Source organism: Pongo pygmaeus, chromosome 16 (genome assembly GCF_028885625.2).
Source record: "Pongo pygmaeus isolate AG05252 chromosome 16, NHGRI_mPonPyg2-v2.0_pri, whole genome shotgun sequence".
Classification (NCBI taxonomy): Eukaryota; Metazoa; Chordata; class Mammalia; order Primates; family Hominidae; genus Pongo; species Pongo pygmaeus.
Genome location: NC_072389.2, coordinates 24112494 through 24135621, shown reverse-complemented (window position 1 = coordinate 24135621; position 23128 = coordinate 24112494). Strand labels below are relative to the sequence as shown.

Sequence of the window (23128 nt, the reverse complement as noted above, 5' to 3'; positions counted from 1 at the left end):
CAGAATCAAGCTTTGAAAACATCAAACTGACCCCATGTAACTTACATGTATGGCAGAACAAAACTAAGGCTCTTTAAAAAAATAAAACAAAATCCTGCACAGAACATAAAATTAACGTCTAGCATTCAATCAAAAATTAGCAGGCATACAACCATGCTCCCATAACTAGGGCAATCAATCAATAGAAATGACAGAATCAATCAACAGAGATGGATCTAGAAGTGATCAGAGATTAAGGAATTCACAGAGAAGGACATTAAAACCTCTTACAGAAATGCTCCCTGTGCTAATAGAAGGAAAGCATGAATGTTATAAAGAGTGAAACAGAAGATATAAAAAGGACTCAAATGGAATCTCTAGAAATGAAAATACAAAAGTGAAAATTGTGATGGATGATATTAACAGAAGAAACACTGCATAACAGTTACAACCATAATCTACAATGTCTAAGCACATAGCTATGCCATGCTCTCTCCCTTAACACTCATGCAGTCTAGGTTTAACAAATAACTGTTTCACGCCCATCATCAGTTGCAGGTTGATCTACAGTCATCCAGTTGTCCAAAGATCTTTCTCCACTCCATTCCTAAGGAAGGGCTCATGAGAACAATACTTCCAAAGTTACAGCTCATTGAGAAGTTTACATGTTTTTCATCTGAAAAGTTGGTTTTGCTAGAACAAAAAATGCTTTACTCACATTTTCTTTTCTTGAGTGTCTTAAACAGGTTACTCAATTTCTTCTTCATAAAGAATTGTCATCTGCTGGGCTCAGTGGCTCACTGCTGTAATCCCAGCACTCTGGGAGGCCAAGGCGGGTGGACTGCCCGAGCTCAGGAGTTCAAGACCAGCCTGGGCAACATGGTGAAACCCTGTCTCTACTAAAAATATAAAAAATTATCTGGGTGTGGTGGTACATGCCTGTAATTCCAACCACTTAGGAGGCTGAGGCACAAGAATGGCTTGAACCTGGGAGGTGGAGGTTGCAGTGCGCTGAGATAGTGCCACTGTACTCTAACCTGGGCAACAGAGTGAGACTCTGTCTCAAAAAAAAAAGGAATTGTCATCAAAGTCCTATGACTAAACCCTTTTCCTTAAAAAAAAAAAAAAAAAAAAAAAAAAAAACTAGTATTACTAGTCTTTTCCAAGAACCAAAGTTAAAAGTTAGTTCTTTAAAACACCAGGCCAGGCACAGCGGCTCACGCCTGTAATCCCATCACTTTGGGAGGCTGAGGCAGACAGATCACGAGGTCAGGAGATCGAGACCATCCTGGCCAACATGGTGAAACCCTGTCTCTACTAAAAATACGAAACAAATTAGGCGGGTGTGGTGGAGTACACCAGTAGTCCCAGCTACTCAGGATGCTGAGGCAGGAGAATCGCTTGAACCCGGGAGGCGGAGGCTGCAGTGAGCCAAGATCACGCCACTGTACTGCAGCCTGGTTGACAGAGCCAGACTCTGTCTCAAACCAAAAGAAAAAAAGAAATTCTTCTAGTCCCTCCCGCACTTTCCATTAAACACATTTCAACTGTGTTATAGAAACACAAAGAGGAATCTAAGAGATATTTCATTAAACATTCTAGGATATTTCTGCTAGTTAACAATATGAAAGCTGGAGTTTTGAAGACTGCCTCAGTGAGCTCTTTTTTTGACTGCCTGATTGAGTTGGAGAAGCTCTGCCATCAAAACTGCTCACAGCCTAACACTATAAGACAACTTAATATGAGCACAACAGAAAGGTTCGAAATTCTCATAAGCTGGAACACTTCCACAAAATTTATAATGGATAAAGTTCATGTTGTAGGTTTTATTTTAAAAACGAAATATAAAAATACAGGAAAAGAGCTGATGTTATTATTATTACTACTATTATCTTAAGAGACATTGCCTCTTACTGTTGCCCAGGCTACAGTGCCTGGTGTGAGCAACAGCTCACTGTAGCCTCAACCTCTCCGGCTCAAGGGATCCTCCCACATCAGCTTAACAAGCAGCTGTGACTACAGACATACACCACCATCCCTAGCTAATGTTTTTTAAATTGTAGATAGAGACAGGGTCTCACTAAGTGCCAAGCCTGTTCTGGATAGAACACCTGGCCTCAAGTGATCCTCTTATCTCAGCCTCCCAAAGCGCTGGCATTGCAGTTGTGGCCCACCATGATCGACTGACCTGATATTATTTTGAAAGCTGCCTATTTTTAAATCTTACAAGCAAATTGACCAACCTATGGGATTACAATTGCCACACGGCTAAATAAGCTAACATATTGCTAGATTTACTTGTTAGAAAATTTAATAATCATAGGTCATATGAAATATCATCTTCCCATGATACTCTGCTAGCACACCATGTCTGCTGCAGTGTGCTCAAATTTGGAATAATATTTCAAAAATGACACTAATCAATAAATGGCTTTGGCAGACAAATGAAGAGTGGAAGACAGAAGTGGCATGGAGAAAACCTGGGGTGGATAAGAAGACAGGAATATGACCATGAAATTGGTCAGATGTGGATTTAGTTCCCTGATCTTGCTACCTTGTTCATCTTCACATTTCTTCTAAAAAACAGGAATACTATAGATAATAACCGAACTCTCTGTAATGCTTTAGAGAGATTACAGGTAGCATTCCTACTAAAAGTCCTAGTAGAGTAGATGTTCAATTTATGAATGTTTTATCTATTTCAGGAAGCAGATTTCGTGCAAACCAGTTTGAAAACTTGTACCTCACTGGTCTGGCTTACACATGAAACAATTTTTGTGGTTAACGGACAAAGTGCTTCAAACTTACTACTGTATTACATTTTTTAAATCTCAAAAATACTCACCTCCACCAAAATCTTTTAATAAGATGTGGCACAAGATTCAGTTAGTCCATTCTCCAGGTGACCAGCTTCATAAGCACTACAAATAAGTGAAAACAACACCATTTACAGAGGAATGAAAAAAATAAACCCGTTACCTTATATGCCAAAGTCTGAATCATCAGCCGCCATGGATATACACTTTTGACTTCTTTTAGCAATTAAAAAAATCAACATGACCACAGTAAGGGGTTGAACAGAAACTTCAGGGGGAAAAGGAAGCAGATTTAAAAATGCTCCAACAGACCAGGCACAGTGGCTCACATCTGTCATCCTAGCACTTTGGGAGGCTGAGGCGGGTGGATCACCTGAGGTTGGGAGTTCAAGACCAGCCTGACCAACATGGAGAAACCCCGTCACTACTAAAAATACAAAGTTAACTGGGCATGATGGCACATGCCTGTAATCCCAGCTACTTGGAAGACTGAGGCAGGAGAATTGCTTGAACCCGGAGGGAGGAGGTTGCAGTGAGCCGAGATCACACCATTGCACTCCAGCCTGGGCAACGAGAGAGACTCCATCTCAAAAAAACAAAAAACAACAACAACAACAAAAAACTCCAACAGACCTGTGAACACCACAATAAAGACTGGCCAGAGATTTCCAACATATAGACTATATAGACCAGATACACAATGCTTTCTGTGACTGAAGTAGAGAAAGAGAAGGGATATGTACCCAGAGACCCACAGGTTCAATGTTATTGCACTCCACCCTGTACTTAAAATCCAACTTCCTGGCCAGGCATGGTGGTTCATGCCTGTAATCTCAGCACTTTGGGAGGCCAAGAGGGGGCAGATCATCTGAGGTCAGGAGTTTGAATCCAGCTTGGCCAACCATGGCCAACATGGTGAAACCCCGTTTCTACTAAAAATACAAAAATTAGCTAAGTGCGGTGGCACACGCCTGTAATCCCAGCTACTCGGGAGGCTGAGGCAGAATTGTTTGAACCCAGGAAGCGGAGGTTGCGTTGAGCCAAGATTGTGCCACTGTGCTCCAGCCTGGGAGACAGAGCAAGTCTCAAAAAAAAAAAAAAAAAAAAAAAAAAGAAAAATAATCCATCTTCCTACAATTGTATTCACAGCTATTAGATTTGACACAGACCTGTATACTTGGTGAACTGTACATTAAACAGTTCTGAAATACTGAATGGCATTCCAACTTAAAATGACTTCAGATTAATCCAAATTAAAGCAACATTAAAACTCAAAACAAATACTCAACATCAGGAGTCTAATCAAGGGCCAAACATTTGATTCACCCACTACTAATACTTGTACTTGTATGAATTAGTTCAACCCAAGCAAATGTCTTTTCCTACAAGAATGATAATATTCCTCATCATAACTGTAAAACAACATTTAGTGGTCACAAAAAGTCAATACAATAAAGGCCCTTCTGTCCGGGCATGGTGGCTCACGACTGTAATCCCAGCATGTTGGGAGGGTGGATCACCTGAGGTCGGGAGTTCGAGACCAGCCTGACTACCATGGAGAAACCCCATCTTTTCTAAAAATACAAAAAATTAGCCGGGCATGGTGGCACATCCCTGTAATCCCAGCTACTCGGGAGGCTGGGGTAGGAGAATTGCTTGAACCTGGGAGGCGGAGGTTGTGGTGAGCCAAGATCATGCCATTGCATCCAGCCTGGGCAACAAGAGCAAAACTCCATTTCAAATAAATCAATAAATAAAAAATAAAGGCCATTCTTGCTGTAGAGTTCCTAATGTTTGGGACTAAAACAAAATAAAATACAGCTGTGAATTTCTCAATGCTCATTTTATCATATTAATAAATCATAAGACTGCAATTCTCCTCATGTTCAGTATATATCAGAAGTCTAACCACGTGAAGTAAAATGAATGGGCAAATGTTAGGTATCCAATTCAACAAAACGAGACTCCTAGACAAATCCACAAAATACATTTCCGTATTTTTTTTAAAATACCAATCATTTTATTTAGATAACAAATTAGTTCACTGTTTAACAGTTACCCAAAAACTGTGGAACAAAATAATTACAATGCTCCCCAAACTACAGTCAGAGAATAATGCAGGAAATATTCTCATTTCTATTCTGATCAATTTTATAAATTAAAATAAAAATTAAGAGCACACACACACACACCCACACACACCCACACCCATGCACACACACAAGAATCATACCATATGAATAAAAATCAAACTGTTCTGTTTAGAATGAAAAAGACCAAAGAACTTCTTAGAGGATGTGACTAAGATGCCAGTGACTTACTGTGTATATATAGTCTAGTGTGGATATACATTCAGCCAGAGTACCCTTAAAGCACTACCAGAACAGATCATCTCTCATTCTGTTACTGATTAATCCACCTGCAGACAGGGTGGTGGTGTGCCTGGTAAACTAAAATGGAACTGAATCATGGGTTTAGCCTTATGACAAAATATACCTCAGGGTAACCAGGACTTCAACAATGAAGTAGGCCAGGTCAGATGGCAGGACAGACTCCCAAACAGACAAGAAGGCACTTTTCTCCAGAGTCTGGTGCTAGCCATAACCAATAATTCTGATTTTCTCTTGCTCTGATCCCAAATTTAATGGCAATTCCCTCTCCCCAAAAGTAAAAATTCAACAGTGACAAAGAGTTATTAAGCATAATTAATACTTAAAAGAGATTAGGAGTCTGAGAGATGGTGAGGATAAATATCAGGGATTTTTTTTTTTTTTTTGAGAGAGAGCGTCTCGCTCTGTCGCCTAGGCTGGAGTGCAGCGGCATGACCTCGGCTCACTACAACCTCTGCCTCCCAGGTTCCAGCAATTCTCCTGTCTCAGCCTCCCAAGTAGCTGAGATTACAGGCAGACACCATGACACCTAGCTATATATATATTTTTTGTATTATTAGTAGAGATGGGGTTCACCATGTTGGCCAGGCTGGTCTCCAACTCCTGACCTCAAGTGATCTGCCTGACTCGGCCTCCCAAAGTGTTGGGATTTACAGGTGTGAACCACCGCGCCCAGCCAATATCAGGAATTTTTTGGTAAATGGTGGTAAAACAACTGGACATCAACATGGGGGAGAACAAAACTCCGTCTCAAAAATTCAAAATGGAACAAACATCTATATGTGAAATCAGAACCAAAAAGCTCCTAAAAGAAAACACAGGAAGAACATCTTTGTGTCCATGGGGTACACAGAGATTTCATTGACTGATTGATTGACTGAGACAGGGTCTTGCTCTGTCACCCAGGGTGGAGTGCAATAGCGCACTCATAGCTCACTGCAGCCTTGACCTCCAGGGCTCAAGACATCCTACCACTTCAGCCTTCTGAGTAGCTGGGACCAGACACACAACACCACACCCGTTTCCTGGAGTTTTTTGGCATTCTTTTTTGTTGTGTAGAGACAAGGTCTCCTTTATTGCCCAGGCTTGTCTCAAACTCCTGAGCTTAAGCAATCCTACCGCCTCAGGTTCCCTGAGTCCTGGGATGACAGGCTTGAGCCATCACACTAGATTTCTTGAATAAAACACAAAAAGTATGAATCACATAAAAAAATTGATACCCCGTCTCTACCAAAAAAATACAAAAAATTCTCTGGGGAGCCTGGGAGGCAGAGATTACAGTGAGCCAAAATTATGCCACTGCACCCCAGCCTGGGTGACAGAATCAGACCCTGTCTCAAAAAAAAAAAAAAAACAAAAGGGCTACGACAACATGGCAATAGGATAGAATAGACTAGTGATGTTTGAGAGAGTAGTTTAGCAGAAAACAGGTAAGGGGATTTGAACCCAGAAAAGAAATTATAACAAACACAAACTTAATCTTAAAAGCATTGAAACATTTTTTTCACTTGGAAAGGACACCTGAAACCAGTTTATACACATACATGGTCACACAACTGCAAAACAGCCTTTCCTGTAGGAAATCTCAGATCATGTATGCCTGCTGACACACACACTAATTTCTATATGTATGTACATCAATAACTACTACTCAAAATGTCATTTTTAAAATTCCTCATTTCCTGAGTTTATTTCTTTTAGAACTTACAAAAATAACATACCTTTTTAGAAAGGCCAAGGTCCCCCTTCTTGGGCATAAATCCAGGGTCTAAATCTTTGGATTCAAGAAGTTTCTTAGTTGGTTTTCTTTGACATTTACTTTCATAAAGTCCTGAAATGCATGTATCTTTACATTAAATGATTTAGAAACAGAGCACAAGTTAATTTTTTAAAAATCTGTATACCACACAAAATGAATGTCAATGTTTTTTGATGTTTTCTCCATCATCTTATGGGAAGAGGCAGGATGGTAATTTGATTATAAAATATTAGTAAACAAAACAAGTAAATAGTTCTCAATGCAAGCACAAACTAATGTGAGGGATGTGTGTGTTGACTTTAAATCACAAAATAACTAAGGGAGAAATCAAAGGGACAGAACTATCTTTATAACAACTGATTTTTGGGAGGACAAAATAAGGAGAAAAGGAGTGAAACAGAGCTTGAATAATGGTCATAAATGGACCAAACTTACACTTTCTGCTCTGCCCCTAAGTAAATAAAATTCAATAGGTAAAAGATAATTCATAGGATCACTCAAGAATTATATAAAAGAGCTGACTTAATAAATCGAGTTTGGCACATAATAGGTACTGAAACAACAACTATCTTTACTATTCTTTCAAAAATCTTTTTTATTATACCCAACTAGTTTAAGCACAATTGGAATCATTTCTTTAAGGAACAACATCAAAAGCTCCTGTTGATAATGTAAAAAAGTTACATCCAAAATTTAAAGGGGTACAGAAAAGAGGATTCTTTCCATTCCTTGACTGCCTAGAATATTCAATAGTTACAAGGTGAATTAGAGACAATGTGTTTAGATCCAACTCTCCCCAGGTGATTTATAAAGAATGATCAAGTGAGAAGTAACTGGTAATTAACTTCTAATGAACTGGTAATTACTATGTGGTCAGGTATATAACATCATACGTTAATACATTATGATCTCCATTTTATAGATGAGGAAACAAGTTCAGAGACTAAACAACTTCCCAAGTAACACAAGGACTGGTGGAGCCAGCACTTGAAGCACAGTGCTTATTCCACTAATGTGCGGTGCCCCTCTTGAAGCCCTGTTATCCTGGTTGTAATTTACACAGTGGCTGATCAACAATCATGAAGAGCAACACTGGAGCAAGGAGCATAGTTATCAAAAATATGTCTTCTTGATAGCGTGCCACAATTCATAGTTAGTAACTATATCTAATTAGCCATCATTGTAAGTATTTCCCAGGACAAAAGGGAGTAGTTTATCGTATATAGATACTATGTTGGCTTTACATCAAAACATACTAAAATCTCCTGCTTCCTCTAATCATACCTGCTCAAATACTGAGACCCCAACCCCACCTTACCTGGCATTTTAACCAGCAATTCCTCAGACTCAAGGGCAGGCCGTGGAGAGACTTCCGGAGCCACAGGTACAGACAAGGTCAGCTGCGGCAACTCAGCATGTCCACCTCCAAGTTCTGACTGAGCCAAGGGGCCTTCCAAAAATGGAACTTCCTTTTTTTTTTTGAGATGGAGTCTCACTCTGTCACCCAGGCTGGAGTGCAGTCGCAGGATCTCGGCTCACTGCAAGCTCTGTCTCCTAGGTTCATGCCATTCTCCTGCCTCAGCCTCCCGGGTAGTTGGGACTACAGGCACCTGCCAACACGCCCGGCTAATTTTTTGTATTTTTAGTAGAGACGGGGTTTCACCATGTTAGCCAGGATGGTCTCAATCTCCTCACCTCGTGATCCACCTGCCTCAGCCTCCCAAAGTGCTGGGATTACCAGCTTGAGCCACCATGCTTGGCCAACGGAACCTCCCTTTCAAGAACCGGAGGCTCTTCCTTGGTTGAAATCAAAGAATTCTCGTCCACCTGCTTGTTCTGAGCACTAGATCGACCTCGGGCTAGAAGGCTTTCCTCTTCACAGCGGGAACTTACCTAAGAACAAAAAATAAAAATAAGAGTCCACAGGCCAAAATTGTTGCAATTTAAGTGTCAAAAAGAATAACGCCCTTTAAAAGGAATGAAATTCTGACAAAGGCTACAAAAAGTGGATGAACCTTGAAGACATTATGTATGCTAAGGGAAATTACTTAGACACAAAGAACAAATATCATATGATTTCAAGTATATGAGGTATCCAGAATAAGAAAATTCTTAAGATAGAAAACAGAATGGCAATTGCCAGGGCCTGAGCAGAAAAGGGAGTTATTGGTTAATGGGTATTGACTTTTAGTTTGGAGAGATGAAAAAAATTATTGAGATGGATGGTGGAGATGGTTGCACAACAATGTAACTGTGCTTCATGCCACTGAACTGTACACTTACAAATGGATAAAACAGGCCCAGCGCTGTGGCTCACGCCTATAATCCGAGCACTATGGGAGGCCAAGGCGGGCGGATCACGAGGTCAGGAGATGGAGACTATCCTGGCTAACACAGTGAGACCCCATCTCTACTAAAAATGCAAAAAATTAGCCAGGCATGGTGGTGGGCACCTGTAGTCCCAGCTACTTGGGAGGCTGAGGCAGGAGAACAGTGTGAACCCGGGAGATGGAGCTTGCAGTGAGCCGAGATCATGCCACTGCACTGCAGCCTGGGCAACAGAGCGAGACTCTCTCTCCAAAAAAAAAAAAAAGGGATAAAATAATAAAATGTTATATATATATATTTATATATATATATAGCATATACATAACATATATATACAAATATATATAACTATACATAACATATAAATATATACATATCTATATATATAACATATATAACATACAAATATATATAACATATACATATAACATATATATAACATATATATAACATATACATATAACATATATATATAACATATACATATAACATATATATATAACATATAAATATATATATTTTAACCAAAATTAAATAAAGAAAACAATGAAGTTGACTGACATACACTGAAGCTATAATATTGATAAGTCCACAACAGTAATTCAAAGGCAGGGGAAAAGACTGCTCTAATGTCTCCAATTAAAACAACTATTAATGAACTCCTTAATGTTACAATTGGTAATTAATGGGAAAGAAAGAAGCACTTATTCTGCCTTTCAAGTATTTCAGGACAATAATAGAGTCCAGTTAATGAAAGAGACTATCACTTAATAAAAATAGAGAAAATAATAAAACCTGAAAGTCTGCATTTTGTAACCTCTAATAAAATTATTAATATAGGTAAAGATCTTCAACTGGCATTTTCAAGAAACCATCAGGGAAGCTGGGCGTGGTGGCTCACACCTATAACCCCAACACTCTGGGAGGCTGAGGCAGAAAGATCACTGGAGCCCAGGAATTCCAGACCAGCCAGGGCAACACAGTGGGACATTGCCACTACAAAAAACTTGTTGTTAAAAATTAGCCAGGTGTGGTAGTGTGCACCTGTGGTCCCAGCTACTCAGGAGGCTGAGATGGAAGGATTGCTTAAACCCAGGAGGTCAAGGCTGCAGTGAACCGTGTTCATGTATCTCTGCACTCCAGCTTGGGCAAGACCCTGTCTCCATTTTAAAAAAAGAAAAAACAAACTGTCAGGGAATGGCTGATGGGAATAAAATATTCCTTTTTGTAACCCTCCATATGCAATATGTTACACATTATCATCTCTGGTATAGTCTAGCTAAAAATGTTCAACTTCAATCTATCAAACTGACAGGTTCTATCTTCCACTTCACAGAGAACAGGAGATAGAGAAAACAATCTAAGTGACACCTATGGGGAAGCAATTACACAAATATAGAGAAGTAGATAACTTTACATGTCACTCTCTTAAAGACATGATCTTGATCAGGAAAAAGAGATTGCTCTGAATTCAAAGGGATTTGAGAACCATAACAACCAGTTACAATGAGTAGTCCTAGACTGAGACCTGGTATGAATAATCCAAAGGTAAAGGTTAGGGGATAATTGGTGAAATCTGAAAGACAGTTGATGTCAGATAAACAGATCTTATATAAGATGTAAGTCTGTTAAATTGATTATAAAGGAAAATGTTCCATTTTTTAACTACATATTAACCTATGTAGGCGTAGAATGTCAAAATGTCTCTAAATACTTCATTTTAAAACAACTGAATTAAAAAATAAGACAAATAAGATGTATTTATTTTTGAAATTAGGGTCAGATTATATATATTTCACTTTATAGCCCATATTTTTACTTAAGATTAAATCATAACAATATTCCTAAGTCATTAAATATTCTTTGAAAGCAAAGAGGGAAAAATATATACATAAAGAAATATAATATGTAGACTCATTTATATATTTCCTGAATAACCACTAAATCCTAAGTACTGTGCTAGAAGCTGAGAATAAAAAACAAGATCCCAGTTAAGGAAATTACTGTTTCATGAAGCTAAAGTATGACACTGAAGATAAAATTGCAGTTTCCTAAGGACCAGTGAAAGTTTGCCGAAATTTTGCAACACACCTTGTGCACCTGCTCCTGTACCTTCTTTTGTTTTTTCTTAGGAGTAAATATTGGATCATATTCTTCTGTATATTCCAAAAGCCACTTGCTTGGCTTCCTAAGGCGTTTCTTCTCTGACCACACAGCTAAAAGATGATAAACAAGTTCAATATTATAAAAGATGATAAACAAGTTCAATATTAATCAAAAAGTTTCAGGAAAACCCACTGTTTTTATGAGACCATCTGGTACTCCCAAAAGTAACCAGATAGGAAACCACACAGTAAAATAGACTATGGCTTAAGATGCAAGAGGCACAAAATGGCTTATGTTTTCTCATATGCAAAAGGAACTGGGGGAGACAAAAGGACTTGTGTTACCTTATATACACATACAACAGAATATATGTGGCCCATCCAATATTAAGGAAAAGGTTAAATTTAAAGCCAGGTCTTATAGTCACTGACACCTGTACATATAAAGCTAATATATACCTAATAAAAATATAGCATCTAGATCAGGTAAACGGGTAAAATACATCTTGAGTTACAGGTTAAGTATGGCTTATCTGAAATGCTTGGGATCAGAAGTGATTCAGAATTTTTCATATTTTGGAATATTTGCATCTACATAATAAGTTATCTTGGGGATGGGACCCAAGTTGAAACAGCAAACTCATTTACGTATTATATACATCTTTTATACACATAGCCTGAAGGTAATTTTACAAAACATTTATTTTCTACATTACACAAAGTTTGTGTACAGTGAACCGTAAGAAAGCAAAAGTGTCATTATCTCAGCCACCCACGTGGAATATCTGTGGTTGTTTGGCATTACCATCATTCCTGCCTCTGAATTTATATGCTACTGATAGGCAAACATTTCCTTACACTTACTGACACATAAGTACTTAACAGTAAAAATATGACATACCCTTAACACAGTGAGAAAGTAGTGTGTTCAGGGTAGCTACGCAGCACAGTACCATCACTAGAATACTTGTACCGGCTGATAAAAAAACAGTAATAACAACGTCCGGCTTTGCGTCTCCATCTATGATGCTGTGTTTTGATTGTAAGGTTACTGTAAACTGTTTTATTTGATAAGGTAAGCAGAGGCCAGACCCAGTGGCTAACGCCTGTCCCCAGTACTTTGGGAGGCTGAGGCAGGCAGATCACAAGGTCAGGAGATCGAGACCGTCCTGGATAACACGGTGAAACCCCATCTCTACTAAAAACACAAAAAATTAGCCAGGCATGGTGGCAGGCGCCTGTAGTCCCAGCTACTCTGGAGGCTGAGGCAGGAGAATGGTGTGAACCCGGGAGGCGGAGCTTGCAGTGAGCCGAGACCATGCCACTGCACTCCAGCCTGGGCGACAGAGCGAGACTGTGTCTCAAAAAAAAAAAAAAAAGACTTTCTAATCATATTGTAAATGTGTAACAAGGGCCAAGTACTGTGTATTAAACTTAATAAACCAAAACAACAGGCCCTCTAAGACATAAATGGTGCTTCACTGTATGTTTATCTGCCTAACCCATCACAGGAACTCAATTCAGCATTAAACTGGTTTTAGATCAAGACACTAGAACTCATGTTTAGCAGTTATTAAATTACAATTATTAAGAAAAAAACTTCATTAGGTAAAGTCCTTTACTCCAAAAAGTTTCTCTAAATACATAAACACTAATATAAAAACAATTATTAAAACAACTTTGCCAGAATCTCAGGATTTCAGAAATATGAAAGTACTCATCTCTCACCTCTCCCATCCACTTAAAATGACAAAAACAGACCATTATAGCTAAATCAAAGGAAATGTTTAAAGAGAAACAAACCCAAAGAGTAACTACACCAATTCTTGACCCAATTCTCTGTGCTCTGTCTTATGTAACATTACACTATGAATAACAATCCCATCATCCACTACAGCTTTTTTTTGGAAACAGTTTTGCTCTCATTGCCCAGGCTGGAGTGCAATGGCGTGATCTTGACTCACTGCAACCTCCGCCTCCTGGGTTCAAGCGATTCTCCTGCCTCAGCCTTCCAAGTAGCTGGGATCACAGGCATACACCACCACCCCTGGCTAATTTTGTATTTTTAGTAGAGATGGGGTCTCACCATGTTGGTCAGGCTGGTCTCCAACTCCTGACCTCAGGGGATCCACCCACCTCGGCCTCCCAAACTGCTGGGATTACAGGCGTGAGCCACTGCGCCCGGCCACACAACACAGTTCTAAACACTGGACTCTCATATCTACCAACACTCAATACCTGTTTAAAAAGAAAAAGAAAAATTAGGAAGGGGCAATAACATTTCAGTGTAAGTATCCATGATCAACTACTGCTTAACAGCCTACACGACTTTTGATGAACAGTCAAGGCAGATTACTTAATACTTAAAATGGTTAACCTTAGGGAGTAGGAAAATACACAGACACACACAAGATATTTCAAACACTTCTTTTTGCTGCTGATAAGGAGTTCCAAAAGTAGTTTTTCCAAGCCATTTCCAAATAAAAGTAGATTGGGTGTAAAGAATTGTCTATCGAAATATTACTGTTAGTATTTATTTAATAATGTCCTGACAAGCTTGCAATTACCACGTTAAATAAAAAATTAGGATCTAAGGCCAACACTGTTTCCTCATATTCTTGATGTGAAAATCTGAGCACTCCTCTCAATAAGGAGTTACAAATACAAAACAAACAGCTCAACTGAACTAACTCTTCTCTCTCCAGAAACACAAACACAAGACCTCATAAAACGAGTGAGTTCCTAGCGGCCATAATTACTGCAACTTACTTCTCCAATTTTCCCCTCCACAGTTAACTCAACAGCTCAAAAACTATCAGTAACAAACAGCAGTCACCATGATATGGTTAGGAGTGTGGCAGATTTCTTAACCAGTAATAATAGGAAAAAAATTTTGCCTATTAATAGATCTCAAGTTTCGTGCACTTGCAAGAAACTAATTAAAAGGCAGCCGTGCACGATCTACAAAAACAGCCATAAAGACTGTTAACATTTTAAGTTAAAGGAAACAAACCTGCTCCTCAATATAGCAAGATACAACTGACTTCCCCTTACATACCCTAAAAAAAGCCTTACATGAGAAATTTAAACATGGGAGCAGAAACACACCAACAAAAACACATGTCAAACCCCACCTGTGTATCTGTTTTCAACCATCTGGAGTCAAGGCGAGCCTGGGCAGCCAAACAGAAAGATTCAGAGGGCATCTTTTCTCCAGCTTCCTCCCAGGTCTCAGACCTGCAAGTAAACATACATGTTGAAGACCTAACGCTTTTTAATAGTTTACAAAGACACTCCCGAAAGGTTTAATGCAGAAAAGGAAAGAGAGAGAGAGAGAGAACAGAAAGGGGGGCGAGAAGAGCTGGGGAGGGGAGTGAAAGGGAGAGAGGGAAAGAGGGAAGAGATGGAGAGGGAGGTGGGGAAGGGAAAGCTTCCAAGGTAGGCAGGGTGTGCCGAGTTTCTGCACCACGCTGACAAGACCTTGAGAATGGACGGTCACAGGAAGCCAAGTCACAATGTCATCTCCCTGCCCTCAAATCCAAAAGGTACACACAAGCCCATCGTTTTAACGACAAATGACAGCAGCATGAATCTGCCGCTTTACCCTACAGCAGGGCGCGTGCGTGAAACAAATCACTCAAAAGGATCGCCTGCAGAAAAACCCACAGCCGCCACCACTTGAGAGATGGAGAGAGGCCCGAGGCTGCGCCGCCGGCGGTCAGCGCGTCCACGCCCGCCTCCCGGGCTCCGCCGCCCACCAGCCCCGCGCCCGCACCGCCCCCGCCACCGGCCGCCCAGGTGCCCCAGGCCAGGACCTGACGCGCAGGGCCCAGTGGCCTCGCCCCGCCGACGTGCGGACGCAGCCTCCCAGGAGCCGCTGGCTCAGCCGGCGCCCGCGATCCCGGCGCCTCTCGCGGCCCGAGGGGCGGGCCGACGCGGGACTGCCGCCCCCCTGCGTACGGCCAATTGCAACGAGGCTGCTCCGCGGGCGCAGCCAATGGGGAAGAGGAGCCCTTCGCCGCTCCTCCAGACTTTCCCGCTTCCAGCAATCCCGCGTATCTTCCTATTTGGAGCGCCCTGGCCGCGCCAAGGCCAACAGCGGGCGCCGGAAGGCGGGATTTCCGCACGCCAGCACTCCCACGGGAGACTGCTTGGCCCAGAGCGCTCTTAATCACGCGGCGGCAGGTGGTTGCGCTCACACAAACTGGAGCTATCCAGGGCGCGGGTCTAGTGGGGAGACCAGCTCCCCTGGGTATGAGAACAGATCTTTGTGAGGTCGGCTCGCTTGGGCCTGCAGAGCTTCCTCCTGTGTGTTCAACTGAACACAGCAAAAGTCTTGGGCGGATTACACGGAGCAGCTGTGGAAGCACTGCAGGGAATCCAAGAAGGAAACAGACCTCCAGCGACCAGAAAACAAAATTGAAGAAATATAAAACAATATAGGCTGGGCATGCTGGCTCACGTCTGTAATTTTCAGCCTTTGGGAGGCCGAAGAGGGAGGATCCCTCGAAGTCAGGAGTTGGAGGATCCCATGTTGCCAGACTGGGCAACATAGCAAGACCCCATCTCTAAAAAATAAAAATAAAAAAATTTAACAATTGGCCAGGTGTGGTGGCACACACCTGTGATCCCAGCTGCTCGGGAGGCTGAGACAGGAGAATCGCCGGAGCCTGGGAAGTCAATGCTACAGTGAGCTGAGATCGTGCCACCGCACTCCAGCCTGGGAGTAAGATCCTGCCTCTAAGAAAGAAAAATACCGGCCGGGTGTGGTTTCTTATGCCTGTAATCCCAGCACTTTGGGAGGCCGCGGCAGGTGGATTATTTGAGGTCAGGAGTTCAAAACCAGCCTGGCCAACATGATGAGACCCGCTTCTCTACTAAAAATACGAAGATTAGCTGGGTGTGGTGGCGCGTGCCTGTAATCCCAGCTACTTGGGAGGCTGAGGCAGGAGAATCGCTTGAACCCGGGAGACGGAGGTTGCAGTGAGCCGAGATTGCACCACTGCACTCCAGCCTGGGGGACAGAGGCTGCACCACTGCAGCCTTGACTTACCGAGTTCAGGTGGTTCTCCACCTCAGCCTTGTCAGTAGCTGGGACTGCAGGCACATGCAACCACGCCTGGCTAATTTTTGTATTTTTTGTAGACAGGGTTTTGCCATGTTGCCGAGGCTGGTCTCGAATTCCTGGGCTCAAGTGATCCGCCCGCCTCAGTCTCCCAAAATGCTGGGCTTACAGGTGTGAGTCGCTGCACTCGGCTAATAGTAATGAACTTTGAACAGAAGGAAAGATGTTATTATTTTGTTGGTTATGTTTTATCTATATTTTCTAATTTTTCTAAACATGTAAAGATAAAATTCTAAAAACTCAATAAGACCTCAGAACAAAAAAATTAGAGTATAAATATTTATTTTAGTTAACTTGTACAAATTTGGTTTCTGGAAAAAGAATGGAATAGATTTCCTGAGAAAAAAAATCCACCACTTTGGCCGGGCGTGGTGGTTTACGCCTGTAATCCCAGCACTTTGGGAGGCCGAGGCAGTGGATCACCTGAGGTCAGGAGTTCAAGACCAGCCTGACCAACATGAAGAAACCCCTGTCTCTACTAAAATTACAAAATTAGCCAGGCCTGGTGGCACGCACCTGTAATCCCAGCTACTCAGGAGGCTGAGGCTGGAGAATCCCTTGAACCCAGGAGGCAGAGGTTGCAGTGAGCTGAGATCGCACCATAGCACTCTAGCCTGGGTAACAAAAGCAAAGCTCTGTCTCAAAAAAAAAGAAAGAAAGAAAAGCAGACTGGCTGAAAGGATTAAAAAACAAAATATGATCCACCAATGTGCTATCTACAAGATAAATATTTTAAATACAGAAACGGATTGAAAGTCAAAGGATACAAAGATACAATTAAAATAGTAACCAAAAAAGAGCTGAAGGGGCTGTACTAATATCAAATGTAATACACTTTAAATTAAAGCAGGGCTGGGCATGGTAGCTCACGCCTATAATCCCAGCACTTTGGAAGGTGGAGGCAGAGAGATACTTGAGCCCAGAAGGTGGAGATCAGCCTGAGCAACATGGCATAATCCCATCTCTACAAAAAATACAAAAATTAGGCGGGCATGGTGGTACCCACCTGTGGTCCCAGCTATTTGGGAGGCTGAGGTGGGAGGATCATGTGAGCCAGAGAAGTTGAGGCTGCAGTGAGCTAAGATCGGGCCCCTGCACTCCACTCTCGGCAACAGAGTGAGACCCCGTCTGAAAATAAAAAAAATCAAAAATGGGGTTGAGAGACAAAAAAGGATATCCTTTTTTTTTTTTTTTTTTTTGAGATGGAGTTTTGCTCTTGTTGCCCAGGCTGGCGTGCAATCGTGCGATCTTGGCTCACTGCAACCTCCGCCTCCCAGGTTCAAGTGATTCTCGTGCCTCAGGCTCCTGAGTAGCTGGCATTACATGTGCCTGCCATCATGCCCAGCTAATTTTTGTATTTTGGTACAGATGGAGTTTCACCATGTTGGCCAGGCTGGTCTCGAACTCCTGAGCTCAGGTGATCCACCTGGCTTGGCCTCCCAAAGTGCTGGGATTACAGACGTGAGCCACCACGCCAGCCAAAAGCTTCATTTTAAAAAAGGCTGGGTCAGGCATCATGGCTCATGCCTGTAATCCCAGCACTTTGAGAGGCCAACGCAGGTGGATCACCTGACATGAGGAGTTCGAGACCAGACTGACCAACATAGTGAAACCCCGTCTCTACCAAAAATACAAAAATTAGCCGGGCATGATGGCCCGTACCTGTAATCACAGCTACTCAGGAGGCTGAGGCAGGAGAATTGCTTGAATCTGGGAGGCGGAGGTTGCAGTGAACTGAGATTGTGCTACCACACTGCAGCCTGGGTGACAGTGAGATGCCATCTCAAAAAAATAAAGGCTGGGTGCCAGATGTGATGCATAGGCCTAGTTTGTTGACTCCTGTGCTTAAGATATAAAACTCTAAAGAACAGTGGGAGGAGGGAGCTTCCCTCTAGAGGCACAGGAGTGGGCAAGTTGGTCCCTGAGCAGTGACTTTATAATAACATGTTACACTGTGTTTTTTGTTTTTGTTTTGTTTTTTGTTTGAGACGGAGTTTCGCTCTGGTTGCCCAGGCTGGAGTACAATGGCATGATCTCAGCTCACAACAACCTCCGCCTCCCAGATCAAGCGATTCTCCTGCCTCAGCCTCCCAAGTAGCTGGGATTTCAGTCATGCAACACCACGCCCAGCTAATTTTGTACTTTGAGTAGGGACGGGGTTTCTCCATGTTGGTCAGGCTGGTCTCGAACTCCTGACCTCAGGTGATCTGCCCGCCTCGGCCTCCCAAAGTGCTGGGATTACAGGCATGAGCCACCACACCCAGACTATTTTTTTTTTTTTTAGACAGCATCTGACTCCGTTGCCCAGGCTGGAGTGCAGTGGCACCACCTTGGTTCACTGCAGCCTTGACCTCCCAGGCCCAAGCGGTCCTTCTACCTCAGCCTCCCGAGTAGCTGGGACTACAGGTGCACTCCACCACACACGCCTAATTTTTGTATTTTTGGTATAGATGGGGTTTCACCATGTTGGCCAGGCTGATCTTGAACTTCTGGGATCAAGGAATCCACCAACCTTGCTTTCCAAAGTGCTGGCATTACAGGCGTGAGCCACTGTACCCGGCCAAGAATTGTTTCTTCTCCTTACCTAGGTAGAGACCTCTGCAGAAACGCTGGGAGATCTTTGGAGAGAGGAGATTTTTCAAATAAAAAATTTAATACTTGGCCGGGCGTTGTGGCTCACCCCTGTAATCCCAGCATTTTGGGAGGCCGAGGCAGATGGATCACAAAGTCAGGAGATCAAGACCATCCTGGCTAACACGGTGAAACCCCATCTCTACTAAAAAATTACAAAAAATTAGCCGGGCATCGTGGCAGGCGCCTGTAGTCCCAGCTACTTGGGAGGCTGAGGCAGGAGAATGGCGTGAACCTGGGAGGCGGAGCTTGCATTGAGCAGACATCAGGCCACTGCACTCCAGCCTGGGTGACACAGCAAGACTACATCTCAAAAAAAAAAAAAATTAATACTTTGGGAGGCCGAGGTGGGCAGATTGTGAGGTCAGGAGATCGAGACCATCCTGGCTAACACGGTGAAACCCCGTCTCTACTAAAAACACAAAAAATTAACCAGGCATGGTGGCAGGCACCTGTAGTCCCAGCTACTCAGGAGGCTGAGGCAGGAGAATGGTGTGAACCCGGGAGGCAGAGCTTGCAGTGAGCCGAGATCGTGCCACTGCACTCCAGCCTGGGCGACAGAGCGAGACTCCTTCTTCAAAAAAAAAAGTAAGCAGAAACATCATCAGAAGCAGTTGAGAAGAATTCCAGGGAGTCCTCTCGGAATAAAGAGGCATTCTGAGGGATGGCTTTTTAAAGTGTTTCCTCTAAAGTCATCTGTCTCATTAACAACGAGTATTGTCTAGAATGATCTCGTTTTATTTATTTATTTATTTTCTGAGATGGGGTGTCGCTCTGTCACCCAGGCTGGGGTGCGGTGGTGTGATCTCGGCTCACTGCAACCTTCGCCTCCCAGGATCAAATGATTCTCCTGCCTCAGCCTCCCGAGTAGCTGAGATTACAGGCGCCTGCCACCAGGCCCAGCTAATTTTGTATTTTCAGTAGTGACAGGGTTTCACTGTGTTGGCCAGGCTGTTCTTGAACTCCTGACCTCAAGTGATCTGCCCTCCTTGGCCTCCCAAAGTGCTGGGATTACAGGCGTGAGACACTGTGCCCAGCCCAAGGCTCTCATTTTATAAACTGACATGATTTCTTTTTCTGTTATGAATGAACACTGTTCTGGTCCTTCAGTAAACCCGTCACATACATTAACCATGTCATCTATAGGTACTTTTTCTGCAGTGTTAATGTCGTCATTATCACAATCACCCTGATTCAGATCAATGTCAGCTCTATCACCATGGGTGAACGAAGAAACTGGAGCCTCTTTGTCGATATTAAAAGCTTTCTTGTTATCCGCTTCTTCCAGCTTACTGACAAACTGAAGGTATATTTTTTGCATATGTAAGGATGTTTCATATTTTTCTCACTTTCCTGAAGAAACCATCAAAATCACCACCTTGTTCATTATCATCAGTGAATACAGTTGAAGGTCAGAAGTTGTGCCAGGCATGCACAGCTGTACCTTTAGTCACTGTGTTGCAGGCCCTGACAACTGCACATATGGCATCCTTCACTCCTTTTGAAACCCTTTCACACCCATACATCTATTCACAGCTGCGAGCGTATTGTTCAAGAAAGTGTTTTTATGTTTGCTCTTCATCAATCTAGGGATTCCCTGGTCACATGGCAGTGAAGTCACACTTCAGGGAAAGCACACAGCATAAACATTATTTTTGAGAAAATTGCAGCTGCAGGGTGAGCTGAAGAGTTTTAAGGAGGAACAGTCATCATCCAGTCCAGCTTCCCTGAAATAAGCACCAACTACTGCTACAAAATGTTTGTGAAACCAATCAGAAAAGATGTCCCTAGATATCCATGCCTTTCTGTTAGCATAATAATTAACTGGTAAGAAATTCATGCCTTTGGGGCAGGTGCGGTGGCTCAGGAGTTCGAGACCAGCCTGGCCAATATGGTGAAAGCCTGTCTCAAAAAAAAAAAAAAAAAAAAATCAGGAGATGCTTTATCACCACAAATCTTTTTTATTTTTATTTTTTATTTTTCATTTTTTTTGAGAGATTTTTTCACTCTTGTTGCCCAGGCTAGAGTACAATGACATGATCTCAGCTCACTGCAACCTCTGTCTCCCGGGTTCAACTGATTCTCCTGCCTCACCCTCCCGAGTAACTGGGATCACGGGCATGCGCCACCACGCCCAGCTAATTTTTGTATTTTTAGTAGAGACGGGGTTTCACCACATTGGCCAAGCTGGTCTCAAACTCCGGACCTCAGGTGATCTGCCTGCCTTGGCATCCCAAAGTGCTGGGATTGCAGGCATGGGCCACCATGCCTGGCCCTAGCACCACAAATGTTTAAAATGTTAATATCATGATTTTTCAGAAATTTCTGCAACCAGCCTGTTGAATATTCACAGTTCCTTTCAATTTTCAGTTCATCATGATATATCTTTATTTCATGATTAGTGCACAGTAAGTTGCATGTGTTCACTGCATTGCTGATGGAGCCACTCTCAATACACAATGGAGATCTTCATTATTAGCTTCATGTGGTGTTTTTCTATATTTCATTAACTTCTGTTAATCACCTTCAGCACAGAACATCAACAGTTACCCTCCTGTTTCTTCATATCATACATGGTGGTCATTCTAACACCATACTCTTCTGTAAGATATTTCACACTTACACCACTGTCTAGTTTCTCCAAGAGCCTGACTTACTTTCTGCACTATACATAAACATAAATTCTTCCTCTTTTCTTATTACTCCTATCCATGGGGATATCTGCAGGCTTTCTGAAAAGTTCAACAAAAGATTTATACCACAAAGCAGGAAAAAAATTGTTTTTAATTTCAAAACACAATGAATAATGCAAGGAGGCTTTTGCCCCATGTGGGTTATTTTGGAAAACTTTCTGTTGGTGCATCCAGCCTGCATGTGTGCCATTTCATCACCTTTTATGGCTATAATTGCATGGGAAAACCCGGCCATGCACGTAAAAGATACATCTAAGCTGAAGGGAGCTGGAAGGATAGTTTTTCCCTGGGGGATGTTGAATAAACTGTGCTGTGTTCCTGTGTTCTGACTGACCCATTGCATGAGGTCAACTGTGGAATTTTCCACTTGTGGCATTATGTCAATATTCAAAAAGATTTTGATTTTGGAGCATTTTGGATTTTCAGATTAGGAATGCTCAACCTGCATTTTAAACAACATCTCTGTGGATTATGTAGGATATCAGAATGACATTTCAACAGAATATTATATAATTGGCACTACCACATGAATTTCAAAACCACTTTATAAACACTTCATCAATTTAGTGTCATATGGTTGTGTTATTGTCTCATGCTAAAAAACTGAGAACTGTACATCTAAACAGAATTATCAAAAAATATAACAGACATGGGAGGCCAAGGTGAGCAGATGGTTTGAGCCCAGAAGTTCAAGAACAGCCTGGGCAACAAAGTGAGACCATGCCTCTACTGAACATAAATAAATAGCTGCCTGTGGTGGCACACACCTGCGGTCCCAGCTACATGGGAGACTGAAGCAGGAGGATGGCTTCAGCCCAGGAGATAGGGGCTGCAGTGAGCCAAGACAGTGCCACCGCACTCAAGCCTGAATGACACAGCAAAACCCTATCTGTAAAAACAAAAGAATAATAATATATATAATTGATTATATGTCATTATCTCTATAAGATAAAAGTATATGTCATGTAGGCAAAATGCAGGAGAATAAGATTTAATATATATGCAATTGCTTTATGGATCAAAAGAAAAGAAAAAAATTGAAAGATTAAAAATGGAATTTTGGGTATGTCCTTTAAAAAATCTTGTTACAGGTCGGGCACAGTGGCTCATGCCTGAAATCTCAGCACTTTGGGAGGCCAAGGTGGGCAGATCACCTGAGGCCAGGAGTTTGAGACCAGCCTGGCCAATATGGAAAACCCCCATCTCTACTAAAAATACAAAAATTGTGTAGTGGCGCACACCTGTAGGCCCAGCTACTCAGGAGGGTGAGGTAGGAGAATTGCTTGAACCCCTCGAGATCAT

General features: G+C 42.2%; 1 protein-coding gene across 6 annotated transcripts in view; it reads right to left on the bottom strand.

Moving 5' to 3' along the window:
- The window catches only part of LOC129014713 (E3 ubiquitin-protein ligase HERC2-like), a 169338-nt gene extending 154262 nt beyond the window's left edge, over nt 1-15076 (bottom strand). For 2 of the 6 annotated variants that reach the window (XR_010124075.1, XR_010124078.1), the window contains exons 1-5: nt 13464-13613; nt 11364-11488; nt 8640-8837; nt 6907-7016; nt 2825-2900 (exon numbers count right to left, since the gene is read on the bottom strand). Coding sequence is in view for 2 of the 6 variants with exons in the window: in XM_063653270.1 (XP_063509340.1) it covers nt 11364-11488; nt 14512-14533 (147 nt within the window). In the remaining 4 variants the exon portion in view is untranslated. Of the gene's footprint in view, nt 1-2824; nt 2901-6906; nt 7017-8262; nt 8547-8639; nt 8838-11363; nt 11489-13463; nt 13614-14511; nt 14615-14857 lie in introns of those variants that run through there. The other 4 variants (XM_063653270.1, XM_063653271.1, XR_010124077.1 and 1 more) reach the window with 3 other exon arrangements.
- Between the last annotated feature and the right edge of the window lie 8052 nt (nt 15077-23128).